The sequence below is a fragment of the Syngnathus typhle genome, linkage group LG2, assembly GCF_033458585.1.
Source record: "Syngnathus typhle isolate RoL2023-S1 ecotype Sweden linkage group LG2, RoL_Styp_1.0, whole genome shotgun sequence".
NCBI lineage: Eukaryota > Metazoa > Chordata > Actinopteri > Syngnathiformes > Syngnathidae > Syngnathus > Syngnathus typhle.
In genome coordinates, this window is record NC_083739.1 from 2666698 (window position 1) to 2685090 (window position 18393).

Below are 18393 nucleotides of genomic sequence, written 5' to 3' on the forward strand. Positions count from 1 at the left end.
GAATTGTGCACAGTGTCTTCTGGTGGGAACACAAATGTGTTGATTTGGTAATGCTCAGACCCCGTCCCGTCCCGGTGCATTTTTCCTTTCAGAGCCTCGCTCAAAACACAAGCACGTCATAAAACAAACGATCCCAAAGATTCTGCTACAAATTGCTTGCGTAGATTCTCCGTTGTCCAGGTCACACCCGCTGAGCTGCAAATGGAGAGACTCCACACCTACACATTTTCAACTGGAGAAGATTTTTAGATTAAAGGTGAAATTTGTTCCCCCCAAAAAACCCCAATAGCAATTGTTATAACTCAGCCTTTGCGGCTTTACGCTGCAAACTGCTTGTGTATCCTGCAAACTGCTATTCACCGTGTAGCCTCCCTTCCCCCAAGACAATAACGAAGCAAACCAAAATGTATTTGGAAACATTCACCCTAGGCTATTTGAATCCTCGAAATTGGCCATAGCTGTGAATGTTGAATTTTGCCATCTTTTATTCACCGTCTTTCAATACAAGTCATCTGCATTTTTTTGAATCGAGCCCAGTAAAATGCATTTGACGTCGATGCAAAGTAATCGAGTGCCTGTGTTTGCCTGGTCTAGTTGAATGCTAAAAGCCAACATTTACAGGTCATCACTGCTATATGTCTTCATAAATGTCGAGTCATAATCCTTCCCACTCGCCATGTCTGAATGGGTGAAATTAGTGTCAGCCTGTCGGCCTACAAGTGCTGCCCGTGACCAGTCCATAATCAGATGCTTTTAATATTCATAATAACGTTGTTTATTTTTCACGCACATGCCGCAACTCAGGATGGCAATGACCTTGTACTTAAATTGACCACAAGGAATGATTTGAAATTGAATGAGGAACAGCTAGGCTACTTTGGGAATGGAATCATTGACGGACGGCGGAGGGACAACAATAACAACAGCGCTGTTTTGGGTTTTTTTGCTGGAAAAAGGTCACCACAAAACATTGCCATCACTCAGTTATATTGATCTTTTTTGATATCGTCAGTAATGATACATATAAGCAGCTATAATCATCTGGATTTTATGAAACAAGACAACAGCACTAGGAAAAGAAGACAAAAACTAACGACACTTTCAAACCATGCTGCCATTTCCAGCTGCCATTTCGAATACGTCCCTCGCACATGCCAGCCCCCCCATCTGAGAGTCAGATGCTTGCTTGTATTATTGATGCATTCTGTAAGATCTCTTCTACCTACTCCTCTTCATCAAGCCTTCAAACCGACGCACCATTTCTGCGCTTCCCTGTTGTGTGCTGGCCACTCACCTTCCACTGAGCTGCATATCAAACAGGCTGTGCTTTGGCCGCCCTGGTCTCTGCTCACACACCCCGCCAGTTGGCAGAGAGGAATGGGATGGGATGCATGCGAGGGAGGGGGCGTTTCCTGACTCAGAAGCTCCTCCCCTGGAAGGTGTCCTCTCTCTCTCTTCCTCCTCCTCCTCCTGGCTGCTCCGTCCATCCTCAGCATTCAAAGTGTTGCGTGCTCCTCCAATCCCATTGAGCCCAGCTGGCAAAGTAAACAGTCAACGTGTGAAGTGGTGAGCCACTGGAAGTCATTGGCTGATAGATATAGATAGATAGAGAGCGAGCGCTGCTGTGATAAGAGTGCCGATAAGCTAAATAGGATCAAGCTGAGACAACAAAGAGTGTGTTGGTGAACTGGGGGTTACATTACAAGAGCAAAATGTGCAAGGGAAGATGCACACTGCAGGGAATAAATAGCATGACCAAAGCCACATTTACACCAACAATGGTCCAGTTTAGATTTGTTTTCAACTGAATTTGTCTTAAATAAGAAGCAACCTGGAGTCATCAGCTGATCACTATGAGGTGTTTTTGCACTTTCTTGTCCTGAGATTTATATATATATATATATAGCTACACACATACTATATAAGTACACACTCTCCCTCCCTGAAGTGCCCCCTCGTTGACTCTAATCAATGATTAAGTCAAGAAATAACTGAATAAATGGAGCAATCTAAAGCAATTTGACGATCTCAAAGGTAAGAGCGTAGCAAAAGCTGACTTGGGAATCAGATTAATGATGCCTGTCATGATGTAATATTTCCTCTCAGGTGCAGTTACTTTGTGAAATATGCACGAGTCCAGTGTTTCACCTCCCAAACTATTTTCATCTCAACAGCAGCTGAATGAACTGAACTCGTGCACTGCCATATAGACGTCATAGGCTTATTGGAAATGAAAAGGTGGGCCTCCTGAACATTTGATGTCCTCAGAGCCAGGACGGACGCTTCGAGGTGCGCGCTCACCACGGCAAATCGGTGCTGACCGTCAGCGGCGTGAGGCTTGCCGACCTGGGCCGCTTCGACTGTGAGGCGCTCAGCAGGATCGGAGGGCATCAGAAGAGCATGTTCCTTGACATTGAGTGTAAGTGGCCATTCCAGGATGCTTCTCGTGACTTTTGTCCTCCCAGCATCGCATGCACAAGTGTCGTAGAATACCTCGGCTGCGGGGAAATATGTTGGCCGCCGCCATTTGGCCCAATTTGCATCTGCTACTCGCCGTAGGACGAGGCTCCAATTAAGAGCGCCCTCTCTTATTAACACCTCCGCGATGTGTCTCGGACAGACGTACCAAAGTTCTTGAGCAACCACACCATCTACTATTCTTGGGAGGGCAACCCAGTGAACATCAGCTGTGATGTGATGTCCAACCCGCCCGCCACTTTGCTGTGGGGGAGGGAACACTTTGCCATCTCGCCGGAAGGGACCAGCAACACTCGGGTGCACAACGCCATGGGCAAGTCTCTACTAGAGGTGTGGCAGAAGCATGAGCACACGGATGCATGACCGACCTACTTGTTGTCTTGTCACGTTTGCTTTGTATTTCTTCCGGTATGAAAGTTGACGGCTTGTTATACTTGTAGGTTACGCCGATGTCCGACAGGGACTTTGGTCGTTACAACTGCACCGCCGGCAATAACGTCGGCATTCGCTACCAGGAATTTATTCTGGCCCAGGCAGGTGAGTGTGACTTCCGAGCAAGTTGGCAAAGTTAGCCGACCCGCGTCAGGGACTTGACTGTACAAGGACTTTGTTGGACATTCAAATGCTAATGAGCCTATTTGTAATTATGGCAAAGTTCCACGTCCACTTGTATTCTCCCTATCTTAATCTCAAACAAAGCCGTCTGATTTACCATTCCCTCGGCTATTTGCAGAAGTGGCCTCTAATTGACTGCAGTGCAGGCCAATACATGATTGCGCATTCCAATTATCTTCAGTGCGGATTGAATGGTAACCAAAGTAAGGAATAAAAGCTGACCTCGCATGATTACATCCAATAAGAGACAAGATAGGCGCCCCTATTCAAATTGGGGGTCTTTCGGGATCCCCCCCCCGCATACTGCCACCGACTTTTGATCCCATGTCCAGATGTGCCGTCCAACCCGCACTCGCTACGCCTGTCAGCCATCTCCCGGCGTTTGGCCGCCGTCACGTTCGTGAAGCCGGATTCCCACGGCGGCGTGCCCATCGGCTATTACCTGGTGCAGTACAAGGAGTTGGGCCCACAAGACTGGAAGGACGTCCGATCGCATAGTGTGCACAGTGAGTATTCCACGGAGCACTGAATGACAAAAGTATCGGGAGGCGCAATCGAAACGACGCGTCATGGAAGAAGAGACGCCGTTGGCCGTATTCATCAAGAAGACACAAGGTCAGAGGTCAAAACCCTCTAAAAACAGACTTCCTCCAACTTTTTCATTTTCTCGCCAAGCTCATCCGGTTCATCGATCGACCGAGCTGCGCTTTGCGAAATCGTTAGGCTATCGCTCGTTTTCATCCTTTACAGTAAATGAATGGCACGTTGTAACTCAGGCAAATTCGACTACAGAATGAAAGCGGATGAATAAGCTGGTCCAGTTGAATGTAGTATTTCTTCTATTAGTCTCTCTTCTTTCAGAGACCACAAATACAGTTTTTTCCGTGTATAGTGCGCAAAATTTAACTAATTTATTGTCCTAAAATCCGGGGTGCGCATTATACATGGGTACAAAAAAATTAATTTCTTTTTTTTTTATTTTTTTTTATTTTTTATTTTTTTAAGAAAGTCATGGTACAACAAATCCAACAACAGGACTGACCGACAAAGTCGTGGAACAAAAAGACAGGGTGACATTACCAAAGACAGGAACATAAACCACATCATGACAGTAACACATGCAATGATCCGACGGTGAGCGAGGGGCAGACAGGACTTAAATAAAAAACACGTTACATCGATTGAGGTGACACAGGAAGAGAGGGGCGACGCGACGCGAACAGAAACTATGGCAACACATAGCAAAACTGGGGACGAGACATGACAAATCTCCCTCGAAATAAAACTTGAAATCACCTTTCTTCTTGTTTGTTGTCAATCGCGCAACGCATTCAGCCATCCTGCCCAACACACTTAGTAAAATTCATAATTGACGACACATCGTTTGATGCGATGGTGCAATCCTTGATGGTGTGTTATTGTCAAATATTGTTTGTTTTTTAATCTCCATCGCGGACCGGACGTCATACGGAGGCCGCCATTACAGATGCGCAGAACGGTTGCGCAAGACACGTCAGTTATATAAAGAACGAGAGTTCAGTTCTCCACCTATTAGTTTCAATTCACAGTTTAATTAGCAGTTTCAATCAGCAAATAACAAAATGCGTATTACAGGTCGGTCATATTTTATTTCACAACACTTTGCCTTGTTCCTTTCGTCTCTGCTGTTCACTTCAAACACGCTCCATACGAGCGCAATGCTCTCGTATCAGACAAGGCTTGCTCCATCACCTGCTCGTTTGCTGTCTGTCACAATGTACCCTACACAAATCCGAAACATTTGTTGCGGCTCCGAGTCACGACGAGGGGCAAGTTTTGGTTTCCAAGGGTGTTTTTATTCCTCTTCAACGTCTCTCCCATACAGAGCCGCCTCTTTCCCGTGCGCGCACGGAGCGCGGTGGTGCGTTTACGGGCAGTCGGAGAAATCAACGCCAACAAAAAAAATGACATCCAGCCTAGTTAAGACCATACCAAAGACTATAAAAATGGGACCCATTGCCTCCCTGCGTGTGTGACGATCATTGGGACTTAAAAAAAAAAAAAAAAAAAATTTTTTTTAGAATTCATAAAAATTGGGTGCTGATCTTGAGGTCCTCTGTGTTTACACTCCATTTTTAATATGCGGTACGCGCGCCGGGAGATGAGCAACAAATGAGCAGGTATTGAGCAATTGAGTGAATCCCAATCAAGCTGGTAAATAAAGAAAGAAATATTTATGAGGGAGGCAACTTGTTCTCAACAGGAAAAGTTGTACGCTCCTGTTTGCGCTGGCCCTGTGATCCATGGCTTTCTGTCTCACCAGCGACGGTGGTGCTGAGCGGCCTGGAGCCCAATACGACGTACGAGGTTCGAGTGGCGGCCGTCAATGAGATGGGTCAGGGCGAGTTCAGTCACATGGAGACTTTCCAGACTTTACCCGTCCGTAAGTCTCTCATTTGGCATATTTCTTGATGGAATTCAGGATTCCTTAGTCCTTATTGATTTCAGTCAGTTCATTGTGTTCAAGGCACAGTAGGCCTTCTGTTTGGGACAGGTTGTTTTCCCTCAGGCGCGGTGGTTTCATTTACATTAACTAAGAGATGGAGTCGTCAGTCACCTGCTTTGTTGTTTTCTACGGATCATTTTATCTTATCGACTGCCTTTAAATGGTGCCATTTCACCCTTAAGAATAGAGGCAATTCAACAACACCCACTAGCTTGGGAGTGTCCCAAAAAAAAAAAAAAATGGGTATAGTGCTTTTCCAGACACAATAATTGCATTATTCATTCGTTCACACATTCCCATTTGGGTGCTGATCTTCTTTCCGAGCCTGTGTCAATATAAATGCAAGGCGTTGTAGTTGTGCCATAAAACTATGACTTACTCTTCTGATACGTTAATCAGTCAATAGCATTGGAATGAATGGAATGGAATGGAATATCAATAGAAATTCAAAAGGCTCCATTTGTCAGGAGAACCGAGCCCACCGGCAGTCCACGGGCAGAGAGGACTGGGCAAAGCCTACAAGCTGGGCTTGGTCAAGCAGGATAATGGCGGCATGCCCATCGTGGAATATATCGTCAAGTACAAGACAGTGAGTGACAACAAAGGTTGTCCGTTGTGATCACAAACCTCTCATCCATCCATCCATCCATCCATCCATCCATCCGACTCGATTGCAGGATAAAGAAGAGCAATGGATGACCAAGCTGGTTCCGGGCTCCAATGACTTTGCCACTTTGCAGCCGCTGCAGTGGAACACCCGATACGAGGTGGAGATTACGGCCCGCAATGTTAAAGGCTTGTCGGAGCCCACCTTCTATCAGTTCTTCATGCCACAGAAACCGGAAATCACAGGTAAGCGCATTTTAAGGGAGGGACGGTTCTCATTAGGGCTCAAACATATTGGAAAAAAACACAATATGGATTTTGCTAGATCTAACATTTTATTGGACTTGTTTTTCATGTGACATGGCTGAATGTGACTTGATCTGTTTTTGTTTTTTTCCAATAGTATTATTGTTTTAGTTACAATTATATTGTGAGGCAATCTGGACATTCTTATTTGATAGTTTTGTCGTTTTGATGTTTGTGCGCTAATGAAAAAAAAATCTGAATTTAAGCAGTAGTTTTATTTTTCATTGGTCCAAAAAATATCCAATTTAAATAGAGTTATTTAATCACAGAAAATACCTTTGACTTGGCTAATCCCATCCTAACAGTTCCTTTTGATTCTTTTTGTAATAGTACATTTTTTTCAAGAGCTATTTCTGTGTGCGGGAGCAACATACCTAACCCACAGTGCTCTCAAGTGTTTGTTATTAGTTTTCTTTTCAGTTTCGAAAGGTGCTGGCGCTGCGACTGCCATGACTGAACAAATGAATTTGCAAAGCTCAGCTAAATGGTCATCACTGGACCTCTTCTTCTGTGTGAGCAGAATCCCTCTTCAACGGGCTGAGCCTCGGGGCGGTGGTGGGCCTGGGCCTGGGAGCGCTCCTCCTGCTTCTTGTCCTTGTGGATGTCAGCTGCTTCTTCCTGCGCCACTGTGGTCTGCTGATGTGCATCACGCGCAAGCTGCGCAGCAAAAAGACAGCCACCGGCGGCAAAGAAATGGAAGAGGGCAAGGCCGCCTCCTACCTGTGAGTGTCCTTTTCTTGTCAATGTCAACATGAATGACTTTCATGCTTGCCCAGGGAGCATCTGCTGTGGGTGTCACGGCCTTTGGGTCACGACTACATTATTATTATTATTTTTTTCTTTCAAGCTAATGTGCACACGTGTTGAGTGACCTGTGTGGCAAAAGTTAAACCAAACCTGTGAAAGACTCAAATCTAGCTAGCTTTTTATTGGAGAATGAGAAAAGAAACCTTCTCTTTGCCGTCTAGGTGCACCTACAACAGCAGCCCGACCACCTTTTCAACCACAGTATGTCTCCGATAATGTCTTCTTCACAAACATCTCATCCTGCGTGTCTCGTTTGCATGTAGACGTTCACACGGATCAAGTGGTTGTCTCCGTATTTGACCGCAATCCATTGAAGCGTTCATGATTCAAACACACTTGGAATTGTGCACGTCAAACACAAATTCAGCTTGTCATTCACTTCCTCATTTCATGGACATGAAATTAGGTTGCAGCAGTACACGGAAAAAAGTTTTTGATGGCTTGATTGAAATTTGGTTCATCGAGAGGTCAAATGAAATCTTCGACTATCATCTCAAACAAGGGACCACTATTATAAGCACGAAGCAAGGGCTTTGGGTGGAATATGCCTTTATTTTCCACCCAAGGTTGGATGCAGGCCATTTATTTCCATCTGCAGGTCTATTTCGGGAAAATTCAACTCCATTTGGATGGGTAAATGAGGCCCAAAATGAATTGGAAGATCCATTTGACTTTGAGAATCTTCCTCATTTTCCAATTTGCCCTGTTGACAATCCCTGATCGAATACACTAGACATCTACCGTAATTTTCGGACTATAAATCGCGTTTTTTTTCATAGTTTGGGTGGGGGGGCGACTTATAGTCAGGAGCAACTTATATACATATATATGGGGTTTTTTTTCACTTTTTGGGGCATTTTATGGCTGGTGCGACTTATACTCCGGTGCGACTTATAGTCCAAAAATGACGGTACTTGAAAAGTATTTCTGGATTTAGATGATTTGATTTTGTGCAACCACTTGAGGAAATAAACATGTTTTCAGTGTAGCTTCATGCAACCACTACTAAATGGCACTTAAGCTTGTGTTTCCGCTTTGGGCTTGTTACAGTGACAACGTACGTAATAAGCAGCTAAGCGGCGTTATCAGTCGTTCTGGCCCAACTTGATTGAGGGATGTCAATATGCCGCCGGATTCATCCCGAATGAATCCATGCAAAGCATGGTCGCAAAGGTGCCGGCGCTAGTCCAATCTGGGTTTGCATGAGCTCATGAAACATGAAATTGCTTAACGTCCTCCAATCAAGCACTTATTGTGCTTATTTGGCTGGATTTCACTCTCCTATAATCTCACTTGTCTTGTTGCGAGAGAATTTGTGTCCCATTTCAATGGATTTTCATCATGAAAGGACGCTGGATGTTTCTGTCGCTTGTGCCTCATCTTTGGGCTCATTCGGTGGGCCAAAGCTAGTCAGTCTCTCCGCGTACTCTGACTTGAACACGAGGCTTTTTGAAATCGATTACAATGATTTGACCGTTGAAGTGACCAGTTACCAGTTACTGTGTGAATAGAGCAAAGATTGAATCATTCACACTGATCATCAAGTAAATAGTGCGATTTAGAGAAAAATGATCCCATTTCCTGAACAAATCCTTCTTGAGGCTGGATATCAAGCGGGAATCAGCTTACTGACAGCAGTACACGAAGGCGTCTTGCTTTCGCTGTCTTCATCGAAAGAATTTGAGAAGATTTAGAAAAGACCCTTTCATCTCACACTTGCGGGAGAAAACCATTCTCCCGACATCTCTGGCTTGGAGCGCAGAATGCTAACCGCTAAGCTAAAGGATCCGCCTAGACGCGCGGCGGCGGCGGCGCTCAATATTCGATTTCAAGGGAGGCAGAGTCTCAAGTGGTCGTTTTTTGTGGCGCTTTCGCCTGGAGCGTTGGCGTCCGCTATCGTGATGGTTTTCTGTTTCCGCGTTTGTTTGAGCTTGTTGGTATTGTCTCATGAGCGACCTGAGGCAGAAAGTGGAATTAAGGAAGCATTCCAAGTGTGTGGATTCCAACTGAAACTGTCGTGTTTGGATTGAGTGGAAGGAAGTGTCGGTTGATCCACGTATCAATTTCTTTTAGACAGTGACCTTCATTGAAGCGTTGGGCTTGGGAAAGCTAGCGAAAGGTTCAGGCTAGCTCCGCATTCGCACGTGATGGCCATGATGACTGACAGCTCCGTCCGTCCAAAGAATGAATGCAAACATTTCTCGCAAGCTTCCATCACTGCTGCCTTTTCATTCGAGTCCTTCCGTTCTGTGACCCACGTCTCATGGACATCCTCCTTGCCTGCTCCGATCATATCTCTCTCTCGCTCTCTCGCTCTCTCGCTCTCTCTCTCTTTCTCTCTCTCTCTCTTCTCTCTCTCTCTCTCTCTCTCTCTCTCTCTCTCTCTCTCTCTCTCTCTCTCTCTCTCTCTCTCTCTCTCTCTCTCACATGCACGCTGTGCTCTGAAAATTGCAGGAAACTGACGATGAAGGAAGAAATTGGCAAAGAGTCTCTCAAGGATACTATTGAAATCAAACTGCAGGGCGACCGCCGCATCTACGCCAACCGGACGACAACAAAGCATAGAAGGGATGGGGAGGGGGGCCGGCGGCGGCGGCAGCTTTCCCGCAAGAAAATTCGGATCACCAGACCAAAACCCTAACAAACATACTGCGATGGAAGGAAAAATGATTGTATATTTCTTGTTTTGTTGTGTCCGGTTATGATGCTTTTATTTGACCCCCCCCCCCCCCCCCCTTTTCATTTCAAAAGTATTCACAGTTGAGTCATTGCTCCCCCGCTGAGCTCTCTCTCGCTCAGCATCATCACGCTTGCGGGCCATTCTAGCAAGAGAAGCTCAACGATACGCCGATGATGTCAACCTTCTTAGTTTCCCTGGCGTGATTGGTGTCAGGTCTAAATACCATCAGACATTTAACCACACGCTGGAAGGAAGAGGAGAAAAGAACCAGAACAGGTTTACTCGCGAGGAGAACGATAGAGAGAGGAAACTCGGTTACAATCTCCATCAATTCTGAGTTCTCCCTCCACGTGCTCCTCTATTTAATGTTTTGGTTTCCCTGGTTACAGAGGCGTTGCTACACTAAAGGGAGGGGAGATTGTGCCTGTAGCAACGCTGATTAGCAAAAGAATGTAGTGTGGTGTGAATTAGCACTTCATTGTCGGCCCGTGACCCCCGCAGAGTTTGTCCATCTGTTCTTCTCCAGTTGTTGGCCGAGTAGTCCGCGAGTGAGATCAGATAACTTCAATTGCCGCTTTCCTGTGGAACAATGCAACTAAACCTTGGCTAGACTTTATCTACTTAGTAAATTAACACGCAATAAGAATGAGTGACTTGTCCTAAACACTTTAACAAACATTGAGTGAATATGGGATAACTTGTAACCATCTATGAACCAAACCTACAGTTAACTAAAAGGAATGAAGTTTCTTTCAACCAAATAAGAACATTTCGCCTATGCAAATAAGATCTGCTCATTGTTAGTGAAGGCCTCTTACAGAAACAAAAACACACAGATAACATAAGGACAGGAAGGATACATATGGCTGACAGGGATCAAAAGGAATCCCTGTCACTAAAGAGAAAGGACCTAGATGAAAAGGAAAGCCATAAACTCGTAAATGACAAGGCTTTACTTAAATTATTCCAACATTTGGGCAAGCTTCAGTATGGACAAACTATTTTCTACAGAACAGGGGGAAAGAATCGTTTCATTCTGTGTTGCCAGAGAACAAACAAAAAGGGACTCGTCAAATAAAAAAGACAAAAAAGAATGATGTCGTGGCAAGTAGTATATGTGGGTTGAGTTGTTTTCAAAAGTCTTTTTCTAAAGTATTGACGCTGAGTATTGTTGCCACTGTTGTCATCTGTCATCACGCAATGGATGTTTTTGCTATTTCGGTCTCCTCCTGTGAGCTTGAACTGTGAACGTTTTGATCGATCCGACCGAGCGCTTTGTCGGAGGGAACCAACCGACCAATCGTCAACATTTACCTTGATCTCTATGCGCTCTGTGCCTTTGATGTCTCCTCAAAGTCCCCCCCCCCCCCCCCTTTCTCCTTTTGCTCGCTGACATTGTCACGTGTTGTACAAGAAGAAGAAAAAAATATTTTGCAGAGCTTTTATGTAAAAACACTATAAAAGATGTGACTTTTTTTTTCTTTCGCAAAAGGCAGATTCTTCTTTTGTCATGTTGTATTTGGTCCAAGGCTTAGTGCTCGTCCAACTTTTGATTGTTTTGTCAAATGTGCAGCAATCGCGTTCATCTGAATTGAGGAGGTCATTCTATTTGTTGAGACATGAATGTTTATATGCGCTGGGAAATGTAGTAAACACTGAAGAGAACATTAGTATGAGTGGTGGGATGACTACTGATGCTGACATAACAGGTCTGTCAGAAAGATTCCAGGACCGGCGGCGCAATCCATATCTTTCAACACACTTTTTCAGTCCACGCTGTGATGCCTTCGGATCTCCTTGAGCTAGGGAAGGAGGGGCAAAATCATGAGTGCTCGAGAACGTTGCTCCAGCACGGACGGCAATGATGTTCTCTGGCAGGAAGTGTCAGATGCTCAGGGTATTGAGAGCAGGTGCGAGTTGAAAGCACAACATTTGCTACAGGATCTCTTTGTGGAGGTGCTGCTTGATCGCCTGAGCTCCACAGAAGGACCATTTGGTTTCTTTTGTGACACCAGCCCTAGAACCTTTCTGACATACCATGTCGAGCTTTGTCAACTTTGTCTTTGGCAACTCCGATTTTATTTTATTTTTCTGCTGTATTTTTCATTTGATGCTGTGTGAGATGATCATGACCTCCCATGAATGTGACTCGTTGATTTATGCACTTGTGGAGCAAATACCGAATGGCAGCAAGCAATGTCGACTCGTGTGCATCTGTTAAAAGCAGATGTTTAAAGCTTTTATGTTGTGCCTTGGACAAGATTTGTCCGTGAGTATTATTCGAATTTTGAAACAATATTTTATTTTGGTTACATGTGATGTTTAATGCAAACCTATTCACCGTAAATGTGATGTAGCTTGTATGTGTTGAGCTAACGCACAATTTTACTTGTATATTTTCCTAGTTTTACGACGGTCTTAACAGGGCAATGTTTTGAGGCCATTCTACAAATAAATCAGCTAAAAGAAACCAAGTCTGATTATTTGGAGCGTCGTTAACTCGCTGTCTAGCTGGTGAAAAACTAGATGCTTCAGAGTGAGGACAGCACAGTAAAAGGACACTAGCGCGGCGGGCACAACCACGAGGAGCTACATCCAGCAAGATAACCATGAGCCTACCATCAGGAAAGCGGTATCACCCAGGTCTACCAGAAGAAGATCTAATGCCAGACCCTACAGAACCAGGACAAGTGCACAACACAGACGATGTGGACAGCACGGAGAACAAGGGTAACGCAAGCTACACAGACACAAAGATGAAGTCTTCACGCTCGCATACATCCAAACGTTCATCCGTAAGTTCTGCAGCGCTAAAAGCACGTGCACAAGCAGTTGCTGCACGAGCACAGCTGGAGTATTCATTAAAAGAAGCAGCCATAATGAAACAGAAAACTGAACTTGAGGCTAGTTTACATGTTTTGAGTAGTCAAAAAGCTGTTGCAGTTGCCGAAGCAGAGGCTGCTGTTTATGAAGGAGAGGAGGGTCTCTCAAAGACTGAACTGAGTCATGTGTTTGTAGAACCACCTGCTAATCCAATGCAACGCACAGCAGAGTATATTTAGCAACGCAGACATTTGCCATGAAGGATTCACGTCACGAGCCGATCCTCTCGCTTGCCACAATGCTGCACGTGAACAATGTGAAATGGCTATGACTACAAAGATAGACAATAAAGGCATGCACAGCGTGGAAAAAACGGATATTAAAGTAGAGCACGAAAAACACAGCAAGGACAGACGAATTCCCCCAAACTGTATCCGTACGACACTCCTCCGTCCGACACTCCTCCGTCCAAACGGGTGCGTGTGATCTCAGTGTACAGTGCGCGTCGTCCTCGTGCCCCAAATTTCTTTGCGCCCGTTTGGACCTTCAACCCTAACCCCTCGCGGAATGTGCTTTGTGCAGGCAGGACGTGGGAATATCGATGTCTCTCTGTACGTACATGTGCAACACTTGTGTCATATGTAAATAAACATGTCCTGGTAGAAGAGGCCCTGGTTCCCGATGTGGCTTTCTTTTCGTTGCTTCAAGGACGTCGACGGGCAAGCGGCGGGCGGGCGGGCGGGCGACACGCACGCATGCACGGACGCACGGACGCACGGACGCACGGACGCACGGACGCACGGACGGCAGTCCTTGTCATTATCCCGGCCGGCCGTTGTGACAAACTGTCGGTGAAATCACATTCTTACACAAACATCGATTTTTTTTTTTGCCCTTCAATGGACAATTGGGTGGGCTTTTTTGTCTTTCCCAATAGAGGGCAAAGTGCTTTTTTCCGTCAGGGTCATTTCCAAGCCAGCATTATTTCAAATGGAAGCTGTGTTGCATTGAAATCCATCCTCCACTCCAGGACGAGAAAACCAAGAGAATTGTGCGTGCAAGGTGAAATGAAATGAAGATTTTAATGGGGCGTGCTTTTCACTTCACACGTTTGAGTGCCATCAACTACAATTTCAATTCCAAACTGCTTTTGATGCAGTGAGCGGGAAACATTTGTTTAGTGCGCAATTTTAGACAGGCAGCAAATTGCTCATGTAATTCTCTCTGAAAAATACTTAGTATATAGTACATAATAGTAATATTTTTAGTATATCGCCTTTTTTCCTCCATAACCAACAATCAAGGCCTTCTCATAAAATTACTCCTTTTTATCTCGAAATTATACCCCTTTTTTTTTTCTTTTCCTGAATTCGTGAGCCTTATGCGTAAAAGCAAGGGTGCACTTAAGACACCACTTCTCCGCACAATTCCGCAGTGACAGCCGCACACAAATTCATTTCGAAAGCTCTGCCAGCCTGCACTGAAGGTGGAGGAGATTTTCCAGCTTAAGATCAGGGGATGCTTTGAGAATAATTGTCAATTTCTGTCTATGTGAAGCCCTTTGAGACTGCTTGTGATTTAGGGCTATACAAATAAACTTGACTTGACTTGACTTGACTTGACGTGACCACTCTAGCAATTTAATGACCAGTTCCAAATCTTTCTGGGTTGTTATTAGCACTGATTAAACTCCCTCCATTTTTGAGCCCCTAAGCATCCAGACTGCAAATAAATGGAGCTTGTATGAATATGCCACTGGCGGCTCATTTAACTGCTTTTGTTTCCAGACAGAGACCCAGAGAAATCTATTGGAAAGTCATAAAGGCTTTTGTCAACATTTGGTGCTGCGGAGGCCAAAGGTGGACTGAAAGCCAATCAAGCTGATTCTGATGAAAGAAAACAAAATATACATCCAAACAAAGTCAACAAAAGCACAGATCATGGCAGTTTGTAAAAATACTCCACTCCGGTTTATTGCTAGAGCACTTTTGAAAGAACCTCATCTGAAACAAAAGGCCTGACGGAGATGAGCTGGCCCTCAATCATAGCCGGCGATCCAAAAGGATAGCACGCGGATGGATAGCCGGCCGCTCCCTCCCTCCGTTGTTCAACTTGTCATGCTCAGCTGTCTTGGTTGGGCCACATCAATTCAAACATTGTTTTGAGCTGACTGGCAGGAAGTCATAAAGCGGAAGAAAAAGAAAGAGAGCACAATAAGCCTCCAGGTAATATTTTCCCCCTAATCTTAGGCTTTGCAGAGTCCCCCATGATACTGACAGACAGCACCTTAATCCCAACTACTCAAGAAAGTTTGAGACAACACCCAAGCCATTGTTGGAAGTTTGGACTCCCTTATGCGTAAAAGCAAGCGTGCACTTAAGACACCACTTCTCCGCACAATTCCGCAGTGACAGCCGCACACAAATTCAGACCATTATCAGACCAGACCAGAAGCACACAAGGTATCCGAGCGGCTTCAACTGAATGTTGACGCTAATCAGAGCGGAGGAGCTTGACCTCAGATTCAGGTGGTAACCTGACACCATGGTTCCCATGTGGCCGCGTCAGAAGTGCCAAAGGCTCTTTGGCAGGCAGTCCATTTGTGCCGACCACAGATGAGATCGGAAAGGCGTCGCGAAGGTACTTTCCTTCATTTGAATTACTGTAGTAGGACTGACGTGTCATTATCTGTCACACTTTGTTGCGATCCGTTCCACGATCGATGGCATTCTCATTCGTTTTAAAGGCAAAAGTGGATTTGAGATTCAAACGTTTGGCGTTACCGGCATATTCGGAAAGGCGCTGGTGGGAATAATCCTACTTTCCAGTTGCTTCCAATGAAAGAACTCTGAAACGCTCATCGTACGTACAATATAATGCGGTAGACCTTTACAGCGCAGCAGCCAATTAGAATCACGGTAATCACTTCATTTTGCTGCAGCTTGTAATGAATTGCTTGTAAGGCCTAATGAATTCACTCCCACCGTCTAGTGGTAAAGCAGAAAGAATGCTCAAGGCACACAACGGAAGCCCACATTCATGTATCAGGTGGGATGTGACAAGCGGCAGATGTTGAGTGGCCAATGTCGCTCATTTGAAATGCAAGCTGGCAATTATGAAGCCATGCATCATCACAGCCAGAGTCCTTTCAAGCCTGTATGGATTACAGTCATTTGCAGAAAGCACCATGCATAAGTGCACAGAGCCTGTGGCAAAAGAAAAAAGGCTCCCAATAATTGAGCGAGCGCATGGCAGGCTAAATGTCAAACTATTTGCGGGGCCATTCGGCGCCACAGTATTCTTCTCTATTAGCCAAATATGCCGGAGTTACTCCTCCCGGCTTGGTGCAAATTCATATTGGATTTTTGTTCAAATTCAACCCAATAGTAATGGATGTGCCCCTGGGGGAGCGTTCAAAATCAATTTGCTAAACAGCTCAAAATTGCCCCCATAATTGCCTCTGCGGAGTGTGGAGCTCCTCACCAGTCAAAGGTGATTGCTACCAAAGTGTGAGTCAACTTTGCTCTCAGCCAAGACTTGGCTTTGCTTTTGACCGCGCCGCGCGGCCGCGGCGGCCCTCATTAGGCCAAACAAAGTGGAGGCTGCTAAGGCAAGGCCCAGCGGCGCTCTCGTCGGCTGATGAAACGAACTATCCTGGCAAAGGGGGGCTTGTATGTTTGGACACATGAGCGTAGCGTGAATACAATCAGCTTGACTCGGCTCATTATCCAGGAAAGGGGAGCCACCGGCCGACACCATTCCTTCATTCGAAAGTGACATTTACGGATAATAACCTTCTGCCCGATGTCACTGCTAACGGATATGCGGACGCCTATCAAAGAGCAAGCTTCCAGCTCGCAGAATTCCTCTGTTCCCACATGTTCCCAGGGATGGATGCCTTACGGCCGTACGGATTTTGTGTCGAATGTCAAATGTGCGAGGGCAACGTATTCCAGTCGCCTCTCTCCCCCGCGTGGACCTGAGGTCGCGTACGCTAACCAGTGATGTGACAGAGCCAGATGCTCTCCTCTGCCTCCCTCGCCAGCTGCGGTCCGTGTCCGGCCCGCTCGGTTCGCTGGCCTGACTTTAGCACGCTAAAAAAACAACACGAACCGACTTTTTAGTTCCCAAATGGCTCACTCCAAGACAAGACATTCAGCGGTATCCAGCTAGCAGTGACTTGGCATCCAGCAGCTAGCAAGAACTTGATGCCGTCACTTGTTTTTCTTTCTTTTGTCTGTCATGTCAAGTCAGAGGTGCAAGCCACAGGCAACTTGCAATCAGCTCCAAACCTCCTAACCTGCAGGGGGCAGAGAAAGAGGAAAGTGTCAGCCAAAAGCAGGAGCCCAAGCCAATGAGCCCTGGAACTAAACTACCTACCTACCTACCTACGTATCTATATACTTCCTGTAGCCTGCATGGCATGGAGAGCAATCAACAATGTTTGGGAGCACTGGAACAAACAACCAAACCGCTCCGCTCACGGTCAACACGCAACTGGTATGAAAATGGACATTTGTATCGATTGTTGAGGAACCTGAGCTATTGGAATGGTCAAATGAAGTTGAAATGGGAAATTTGAGTACTTGTTTCAAAGTTGAAGTAGGTTTTGTTTGAATTACAATGAGACAAATGTTTATTTGTTTAAAGGTTATCAACCTGAAGTACAATCTACATGACAACCTTCATTGGGACCTAAATGGAATGTAAACTGGAACCCAATGAAAGGAAAACGAAATGAAGATTGGACTTGTCCCTTTGCATTCTTCAGAGCAGGCTTTTTTCAAGTTGAAGCAAGAACTGGGTGAAACATTGACAGAACTTGACATTGTCACACGCGCGCACACACATTCACAAGGTGGGAATCAAACGCGCGGTGTCGGCGGCACACAAGACGGGCAAGTGTAGCCAGCCCTCCACCCCATCAGCCGCTCCCTTGATGCTATCGCTAGCAATGTTCTGCCTGTTTACGTTGCTCGTTATTTGATGAGCTCATCATTCCAAATAGGTGTGTTGGAAGAGAGCCACATCTAGTCATTTATTCATTTTTTATTTGATCTAGCGAGTTAGCTTATCTTTTTTGAGCTAGCTTGTCTGTCCGTCCGTCCATGTATCTATTTATCCAAAGAGCAAATCTGCTAGTAACTAGCAGATTTTCTCTTTAGATAAATCTATCTATCTATCTACTACCAGCTAGTAGATGTGTACAGAGTTGTTTCTCAGACAAGCTTAAAATGGTGACAGGTGTATCTTGTTCCTTTCTTCTCTGCTGTTCACTTCAAACACGCTCCATGCAACCGCAATGCTCTCGTATCAGACAAGGCTTGCTCGATCACCTGCTCGTTTGCTGTCCCGTGTGCGCACGGAGCGCGGTGGTGCGTTTACGGGCAGTCGGAGAAATCAACGCCAACAAAAAAAATTACATCCAGCCTAGTTAAGACCATACCAAAGACTATGTATAAAAATGGGACCCATTGCCTCCCTACGTGTGTGACGATCATTGGGACTTAAAAAAAATATATATATATATTTTATTTTGTACCCATGTATAATGCGCACCCCAGATTTTAGGACAATAAATTAGTTAAATTTT

The 18393-nt window shown here is 45.3% G+C and overlaps 1 protein-coding gene across 3 annotated transcripts in view; it reads left to right on the forward strand.

Moving 5' to 3' along the window:
- LOC133145506 (neural cell adhesion molecule 2-like) overlaps positions 1-12447 on the forward strand; it is a 28078-nt gene extending 15631 nt beyond the window's left edge. For 2 of the 3 annotated variants that reach the window (XM_061269089.1, XM_061269098.1), the window contains exons 9-17: positions 2269-2419; positions 2621-2808; positions 2919-3015; positions 3426-3599; positions 5396-5515; positions 6046-6167; positions 6256-6430; positions 7011-7212; positions 9752-12447. In XM_061269089.1, coding sequence (XP_061125073.1) covers positions 2269-2419; positions 2621-2808; positions 2919-3015; positions 3426-3599; positions 5396-5515; positions 6046-6167; positions 6256-6430; positions 7011-7212; positions 9752-9938 — 1416 coding nt within the window. In that variant the 3' untranslated portion in view covers positions 9939-12447. Of the gene's footprint in view, positions 1-2268; positions 2420-2620; positions 2809-2918; positions 3016-3425; positions 3600-5395; positions 5516-6045; positions 6168-6255; positions 6431-7010; positions 7213-7458; positions 7499-9751 lie in introns of all 3 variants that reach the window. The other variant, XM_061269081.1, reaches the window with a different exon arrangement.
- The last annotated feature ends 5946 nt before the right edge of the window (positions 12448-18393 follow it).